Source organism: Gekko japonicus, unplaced genomic scaffold (genome assembly GCF_001447785.1).
Source record: "Gekko japonicus isolate JY-2015 unplaced genomic scaffold, Gekko_japonicus_V1.1 scaffold3002, whole genome shotgun sequence".
Taxonomy (NCBI): domain Eukaryota; kingdom Metazoa; phylum Chordata; class Lepidosauria; order Squamata; family Gekkonidae; genus Gekko; species Gekko japonicus.
In genome coordinates, this window is record NW_015162041.1 from 137,267 (window position 1) to 146,265 (window position 8,999).

Genomic DNA, 8,999 nt, shown 5'->3' on the forward strand with positions numbered 1-8,999 from the left:
CTACTGACTATGCCTGCGTTTGATTGCCAAGCAAAGAGGGAAGCATGCATAGTCGGCATCTGATCAATCGGTTACCCAATTCGTGGGGAAGCTCATGACAAAATACTGCTACGGATGTACTAATGCCTCCCGTCAAGCCGGCGCTGAATGCTGCTCCTGGATGGAGAGAGAGAAAAAGAACAAAAGAATAATTGCTGCAATTGTTAAAACGGATTACCTTCAGAAATAATAGAGGAAAGCCTTCCCTGGACGAGATTATGTAATGCGACAGTGCAGGTTACGTGCCGGTGCCTCTTTTTAGGAATTGTGTCCTATATAGCAGAAGCACATTGTCAGAAATATCTTATAAATGCCAGCAAAAGGCAATAAGTTGTCCTTGGCTTTGGGGAGGATCTGGAATCCTTTAGAGGGAGATAAGGATGTCTCTGCGCTCTGACCCTTTCTCCCCACGGCTGGCACTCTTTATCCCAGCGCACTCCCTCCACCAACCTGGACGGGCACCAGCTAGAAGCAATATTCTTATTCTGGCACGGCTTTACAGCATGAAAGCACTAAGCCGCTAACACCACTCAAAAATCTCTTCATGCTGGCATTTGCTAAGGACAGCTGCTGGGCGAAAGAACACTTCTCTTGCCTGGCCAGCCTTCCCAGCAACAAGGGCAGGGGAAACCAGTCGTGTGTCTGCGACGCCGGGCCGGCAGGTTCTAAGGCAGCCTTGGAATGACTTAGTCAGCCTCGATGCTTGAGGAGGAAACGCATCGCCTGCAGAAGACCAAGCGAAGACGCCCTATCTGTATCGGTGGGCTCTGGTCATAGATGCACATGCCGGGGGGAGACAGGGACAAATGACAACATTTCCCCCCACTTGGTTTCAATGTTCCCCAAACAGGGATATTTTTTAAATTGAAATTCTGGAAACCACTGGGGGGAAAAAACTATGAAATGTTTCCCTTTTTGGAATAAGTAAAACGTTTTTTAAGGAAGAAGAAGAGGAGATTGGTTTATACCCCGTCCTTCACTTGGGAGTCCCAGAGCAGCTTACAAACTCCTTTCCCTTCCCCTCCCCACAAGACACCCCGTGAGGTAGGCAGGGCTGAGAGGGCTATTTCGAGGACAGCTCTCGTCAGAACTATGGCTGCCCAAGGTCATCCAGCAGCTGCAGGTGGAGAAGTGGGGAATCAAACCCGGTTCTCCCAGATTAGAGTCTGTGCACTTAACCACTACACCAGAATCTTACCCAGAAAAATCTGTAGTATGAAGATTTTTAGAAGAACTATAAATACAGATAACAATAATTCCTGTACATACTGTAGACACACAGAACATATATATTCAAGGTCTATTTAGATGTGACCAGTGTTTCCCTCTAAGCTGAGTTAGTGTGAGCCAGCTCACAGTTTTTTAGCATCCGGCTCACACATTTTTGTCTTAGCTCAGGAAGGATGGCTCCAGAGCAAACTAATTGATGCAGCAGCCAAATCGCTTTAATGCCAGTAGCTTGCAAAGTAGAATTTTTGCTCACAAGACTCCACAGCTTAGAGGGAGCACTGGATGTGACTAATTTTGTCCACAACGGCATAATGCAAACATGAGGACCGTCATACACTACTGAAAAGTTAATGTTCTCAATACTGTGAAGTTTGCTATCCAAATATACCTCTAGCCCATTTATGACCCCATGAGACTGTCTTTGTACACTTTTGTTACTTTACTCCAGTGTTCCCTCCAATGCTCCCTCTAAGCTGTGGAGCCTCACAAAGTAGAATTTTTGCTCACAAGACTCCACGGTTTAGAGAACAATGCTTTACTCCAGTATTAATGTTTTCTATTTTCAGCTTTCAGCTCTGGGAGGGCAAAAAACTAAGATACATGCACCAAAAAGGGATAAGGTGCAGCAGTTCACTGCTCTCAGTCTGGGGCCAGTGATGCTCTGTATTCTTGGTGCTTGGGGGGCTTCTGGTGTCCTGGCCCCACTGCTGGGCCTCCTGATGGCCCCTGGTATTTTTGGCCACTGTGTGACAAGAGGGTTGGGCTGGATGGGCCGTTGGCCAGATCCCACATTGGCTTCTCTTATGTCTGGGGGCAAGGGATACTCTGTATTCTTGGTGCTGGGGGGGGGCAACAGTGGGAGGGCTTCTGGCATTCTGGTCCAACTGGGGGGGACCTACTGATGGCCCCTGGTATTTTTGGCATCTGTGTGACACAGAGTGTTGGACTGGATGGGCCACTGGCCAGATCCAACATTGGCTTCTCTTATGTTCTTATGTTAGGTATAGATAGGAACTCTCAGTCTGGGGCAAGGGATGCTCCGTATTCTTGGTGCTTGGCGGGGGCAACAGTGGGAGGACTTCTAGTGTCCTGGCCCCACTGCTGGACCTCCTGATGGCCCCTGGTATTTTTGGCCTCTGTGTGACAGAGTGTTGGACTGGATGGGCCACTGGCCAGATCCAACATTGGCTTCTCTTACGATCTTATGCTACTGGGCTCTTGCTCTTTTCTGCTGCCACATATGTCCACGTCCCTAACAAAATGTCCACATAGGGGGGGGGGTAGACTCTCCCACGCGCCAAAATTTCCGGAAACTGCGTGTCTCTGCTTAAGGCTCTGCAGCCTGTGATTCACAAGGGAACACAGTTGTGGAATTGCCTAGGCTGACTGAATGGAATAAAAGCAGCCATTCATGCCTGACCTGAAAGGACTGAAAGAACTCCTGAGAGTGTGAGACTCAGCAGGGCCACCTAACCTGCTGCCACCCGGTATCTTTCCTGGTAAGTTAGAAACTGGCCCCGCAGCTCTTCTTTGCTCCTCATCCAAACCCGTCAGCAGTTCTTACAAGTCTCAGAGCGGAAGGGACAGATTCGAGATTCCAGGAGCACTTGAGAAACCAACAAGATTTCCAGGGCATAAACTTTTGAGACTCAGAGATCCCTTCCTCAAGTACCTGTGACTCTCAAAAGCTTATATCCTGAAAATCTGGTTGGTCTTTAAGAAGACTGGATTTATACCCTGCCCTTCACTACTTCGAAGGAGTCTCAGAGCGGCTTACAATCCCCTTTCCCTTCCCCTCCCCACAACACCCTGTGAGGGAGGTGGGGCTGAGAGAGCTCTGACTGAGAACTGCTCCTGAGAGAACAGCTCTGAAAGAACTTGTCACTGACCCAAGGTCACACCAGCAGCTGCAAGTGGAGGAGTGGGGTCTCAAACCCGGTTCCCCCGGATTAGAGTCCGCGCTCCGTAACCACTACACCAAACTGGCTCTCAGTTTAAGGGTGCTGTTAGACTCAAATCTTCTATTACAGACTGTCACGATCTGGGCTGTGCAAGCAAGGCCTAGCAGGCCCAGGGAGCCTGAGTAGGAGTGGGAGGAGGCCAGGCCTACAACTCCCAGAAGCCCCCCTGAGAGGTTTTGGCGCCAATTTTAGCCAATCACAGGGAAAGGGGACTTATAACAAAAGAGCTGGTACAGAAGATGAGCTGTTCTTTCTTCCGAGCGGCAGAGCCAGAAGGAAGGCTGCTGCAGGGAAGAGACCCTCACCCTGAGAGGAAGGGTGAGCAGACGCAGGCCCAACTGAGGCAGTGAGCCAGGGACTGAGAGTCTAGTCGCGTCAGGGCATTTGGAGTCTTTTTTCTTCACCCCCCTGACTGATATTGTTCTTGCACCTTGTTTGCTTCCCATATTGGGCTGACCTCCTGTAAAAATAAACCTTTTCTTTGTTGTGTACTCTGCCTGGTCCTCACGCTGATTTCTGCCAAACAAGGGAGGTCTGAAGGTCTTGGGAGGGGGCTCCGGGCCTTCTCAAGGGATCCTAAAACCAGAGTGGTGGCAGCGTCAGGTGACACCCCACCTGAGCCGTGACACAGACCAACACAGTTAACCCACCTGAAGCTCTCTTCAAAAGAGGAGGAGATCCTTCCTAAAGTGTCCCCATTCCCCTCCCACTCAACTAGAAGGAGCCTCTACCTGGCAGGCTCTCCCTTCCACCAGTGGCCTTCTTCTGTGCCACAGCTGTAGGCAACTGGTGGCCACGGGGTGAGGACAACTTCGGCTACACCTGGTGATGTCCTACACCAGTGACTTCTTGGGGCAGGAGAAAAGAGCACAAGCCCAGCAGCACCTCAAAGACTAACCAAATTTGTGGCAGGGGGTGAGCTTTCATGAGTCGCTACTATCTGAAGACGCGAGCAGTGACTCTCAAAAGCTCCTACCCTGCCACAAATCTGGTTAGTCTTTAAGGTGCTCCTGAACTCTTGTTCTACCGCTACAGACAGACTAACACAGCTCCCTGTCTTGACCTATCTTCTCGGGGCAGCGACGACTGCAAGACGGGGTCCACCGAAGCACTCTGCAATTTGCTAGACAAAACACTATCAGAGAGGGGGACCCTCGGGGTGCTCGTTCACGCCACTACTACAATGCTCACTTTACAGAGAACTGAGAGCCCCATGACCCCAATTGTGACTTACCAATGGCCAAGCCATCGCTAAAATTGTGGATACCATCCCCCATGATGACCATCCAGGCTATATTTGCTATGCCGGTGTCTTTCAAGTCTTTGCCGGAATGGCAGTGGCCATGGGAATGATGGGAATGTTTGTGCGGCCAGAGGTGGTTGTGTTTCCGCACAACAATTTTGTCTTCTCGATGGTTGCCCACGTACTCCACGTCGGGGAGGTTGTTGCTCCGTACATCTTGGGGGATGTCGATATAAGAATGGAGCGTGCTGTTTCCCTTTTTCATAGACAAGAAAGTCTTTGGCATGGAGTCGAGCTGACCGTCCAGGTCGGTTAATTCAGTTTCATTAAGTCGGTCGTCAGACAGGACGGAGTCATCTGCTCCTGTGTTGAAGGAACCAAAGAAACGGGATTTTACATGAGACGGACAACAGTGTGTTCATTACGACGGAGACGCTGTCCTTCGCTACAGCGCTGAAGATGTCGCATTTGCACTGAGACAACATGCTGTTGAAAACAGTGGGCGCAGGGGCCATGTTTTCTCAACAGCAATACAAAAGCCAGCAAAGGTGTCTTTGGGCACCTTAAGAACTAACACATATACGGTTGTGCGCTGTCCACATAACAGAGCCTGCGCTATTCTGCACTGAGTTCAAATGTATAGAAAACAAGTGGGAAACAAGAAACTTGCGGGAGCGGCTATCCCATTTCCCCCCACCACCTCTGCTTCTTCCCCTCTCCTCCTACTTCTCTCACACTCTTTCTTCTCTCACTTTCTCTTTCCTGCTACCCCTTTTCTTACTCTCTCTTCCCCCTCCATGCCTGTCACTTCCTTTCTGCCTCCACCCCACTCCTGTTTCTGCCCGTCAGTCTCCCGGCCCCCCGCCTACTTCCCCCCCCCCCAGCAGTGGCGGCAGCCGTTCTCCAGGAATCACAACGGATTGCCCTCTTAGTTAGGGATGTGCATTCGGTTTGTCTGAACTGAATGCACCCCTGAAAACGGCCCATTTGGGCCCCTCTCAGGCTGCTGCGGGCCAATTCGGCGGCAATTCGGCCCCAGTATATCCTATGGGCCATTGGAGTCAATGGTGAAATCTTATGGTATATTCTGGAGGAGAGGGGGTTTGAGGGAGAGGCTCCAAACCCGCAGGGTAGCTGCTGGGGCCTCTCCCCAAGATACCCACCAAGTTTCAAGAACATTGAACCAGGGGGTCCAGTTCTACGGGCCCCCAAACAGGTTGCCCCCATCCCCCTCCATTGTTCTCTATGGTGGGACACAATCCTACGGCTGTTGTGAAGCAGCTGAGGATGGCAACTGAACTCCCATGCTGGGCCAGGTACCGGCACAATGCTCTGCCACTGCAACATCGGCACTGGCCCAATGCATGTACGGAAGCAGGTGCAGACCCAGGAATGCTTACGTCCTCCGAAAGGCCTTGGTCTAAGTCTTTTATTTTGATTGCATCGGATGAACACAGCTACTCCTCTGAAATTATGTGTAGAGAAATACCAAAGTACATGATCGTTCAGACGTGCAGCTCAAACTCAAAATCTATATAACTAAAATTAAATTATTTCAAAATTCCTTTTTTAAAACATTTGTTTTAAATTTTTTACATACTGCAGTTTTCACTAGTCAACTGCGATTTGCTTGGTAAATACTGCTGCTGTTTAACCACAGTTAACACAAACTACCATTTCCAAGCCCAGGTCAAACCATGGTTTATCATAAGAACACCAGAAGAGCCCTGCTGGATCAGACCAGTGCTCCATCTAGTCCAGCATCCTGCCTCAAACAGTGAGCAACCAGTTCCTCTTGGTGGCCAACAGCAGGGCAGAGAGGCCGAGGCCTTCCCCCAACAAGCACATAAAAAGAGCCCTGCTGGATCAGACCATTGGTCCATCTAGTCCAGTATCCTGCCGCACACAGTGGCCAACCAGTTCCTCTGGACACCCATCAACAGGGCATACAGGCCGAGGCCTTCCCCGGATAAGAAGAGCCGTACTGTATCAGACCAATAGTCCACCTAGTCCAGCGTCCTGTCTCACACAGTGGCCAACCAGTTCCTCTGAACGGCCAACAACAGGGCAGAGAGGCCGAGGCCTTCCCCTTGAGGTTGCCTCCTGGCTCTGAGATTCAGAGGATTAGTGCCTCTGAATGTAGAGGTTCCCCTAAATCACCGTGGCTAGTAGCCACTCATACGCCATAAATCTATCTAATCCTCTTTGAAAGCTGTCTATTCTGGTGGCCATCACTATGTCCTCTGGTAGTTCTACAGGGAAGCTCCAGTCAAGCCCTGCTTCAAGCACACCCAAGCCCATGAACATCCTCAGGCATCACAGAGTATTCTGTTCTTGTAGGAGGCATACAGCTCTTTGTCTCAAGCTGTTCCTGACAGTTGGAATGGCTGACCCCACCCCCAGCTCCATAAAGCTCCCCTTCTGTTCCCATCAGCCTCCCAAATTCCCCAGCAGCAAGTTCCAAAAGCTCACGGTCATGTCTTGACCTGGAAAATGTAACACCCCCCCCTTTCCTTCCTTGGTTCAAATCCAGCCTCGCTTGCAGCCAGCCCTTCCTGCTAACACAGAGTCAAGCAAACCAAACTGTGGTCAAACATTCTGTCTGCCCAGGGCCACAGCCACGCTCCTTAATGGGAAGAGCTGACTCCAAAAGTCAAGTCAAAAGCTAAATCCATTTTCAGATGAGTGACTAAAAAGTCTCCCCTGGTTGAATGGGCTGCAGAACGTGTTGTTGTTTTTGTAAGTCAATCATCAGACACAAACTTGCACAATCACAGAAGGCAAGGGCCAACCTGGAAGAGGCCTTTCTCCACGTATCTCGTCTTTTCCAAGATGGTGTCGGCTGCGACACTTGTATGTATCACTGGGAAACCGAGAAAAGCATGCTCCTTTCTCCAGAACTATTTTGCACTGAGATGCGAATGCTTGGAGATTTTTAAAACAATCGGGACTCTTAAAAACACTAAGATTGCTTTAACTGATGGGAGTTGTCGGCCAGTTTCAAAAGATTTGTTAAGGCTGATGTTAGGCTGCCGCTCATCCAGGTTTGTGGCTGACGCGAGACTGACTGCGCACGGAGACGAGCGGTGGGCAGTTTACCTGCCAGGGGCTTCAGCTGAAGCCAGTCGGCGTCGGGCCTGTTCAGCTTGTGATCCGAGAGCTTCCTCCCCACTGGAGACTCATCGGCCTTCTGCTGCTTCTTACACCATTTCTGTTTGGTCTGAAAGAGACAAGAACGTGGAGGGATATAGGCCGTAACATAGAGATAGACAAGTGGCCGGAAAGATGGAAAACAACTAAATATATGAGGGCCATATCATATAAAGAAAATATTTTCAAAATGATTCACAGATGGTACTGGCCCCCTGAAAAAATAGCAAGGTGCTACACAAATAGTTCCAATAAATGCTGGAAATGTAGGAATGTTCCATCACATGTGGTGGCGTTATGCAAAAATCCAAAATTATTGGCGGAAGGTACAGAAAATAATCCTAGAAATTCTAAATGTAAACCTTACGTTAGCACCAGAAATATATTTACTAGATTTGATTCTGGAAGGTTTTGATTATAATGATGTTTACTTACTGATATATATATATATTAACGCCTGCTAGAATACTGTTCGCTAAATATTGGAAACTAGATAAAACTCCCTGCAGGGAGGAGATAACTTATAAACTATTGAACTTAGCGGAAATGGATAAACTGAGCATGGTAATGCAAGGAAAGGATGATGATGTTTATGTGAAAAGATGGTCGAGAGTATACAAATGGATAGATAACGACTTAGAAAGACAGACTCAGAATGTATAAGAACTGATTTTATGATACTATGTACATGTAAAACTCATAAATAAATGGTTAAAAAACAAACATGGAGCATCACAATCAACTTGTAACGGGGATGAAGGCAAAGGGCTCTGCCGGGCGTCTGAGGAACGGGCGCGGCACCCTCTGAAGGTGCAGAACAAGCTCTAGTGTTAATGTTGGAAGTGCTCAGTTGCCAAGGGCACGCCTGCTCTGCTGAGTTTCCTAAATTCAAGCAGATCTTGTATGCAAGGCAGCCTCCTTAGCTGAGACCTCTGGCACGCTGGCAAAATACCCACCATCCGTTCCCCATCCCTTCCGGTGCAACTTGACAGGGGTCACACGTGAAGCTACCTTCTCCTGAATTAGACTCTTGGTCCATCTAGGTCAGTACTGTCCACTCAATTTATTATTTATTAAATTTGATTTTTTTTTAAACTGCCCTCCCTTGGAAAAACCAGGCTCAAGGCAGTGTACAACATAATATCTTATCAACAGCATTAAAAAAAACCCGTAAAACACAGCAGTAACCAAAAGATGGTGTTAACATTTTTCCCTAATGGTGCCACTGGCCTCACGGGAAGGCAAGGGGGAGGGAGCCCCGGAAAGACGGAGCCGTCACGTCCTCAACCAAATGCCTGGCAGAACATCTCTGCATCAGGTCCCGCAGGGCACGGATGTTCTTCGGCAGACAGTTCCACCAAGGAAGAGACAAGCAA

At 49.0% G+C, this 8,999-nt stretch overlaps 1 protein-coding gene across 1 annotated transcript in view; it reads right to left on the minus strand.

Moving 5' to 3' along the window:
• Positions 1 to 8,999, minus strand: part of SLC39A10 (solute carrier family 39 (zinc transporter), member 10) — a 48,938-nt gene that overhangs the window by 11,150 nt on the left and 28,789 nt on the right. Inside the window, exons 6-8 of the mRNA XM_015405584.1 lie at positions 7,573 to 7,693; positions 4,465 to 4,836; positions 76 to 156 (exon numbers count right to left, since the gene is read on the minus strand). Coding sequence (XP_015261070.1) covers positions 76 to 156; positions 4,465 to 4,836; positions 7,573 to 7,693 — 574 coding nt within the window. The remainder of the gene's footprint in view (positions 1 to 75; positions 157 to 4,464; positions 4,837 to 7,572; positions 7,694 to 8,999) is intronic.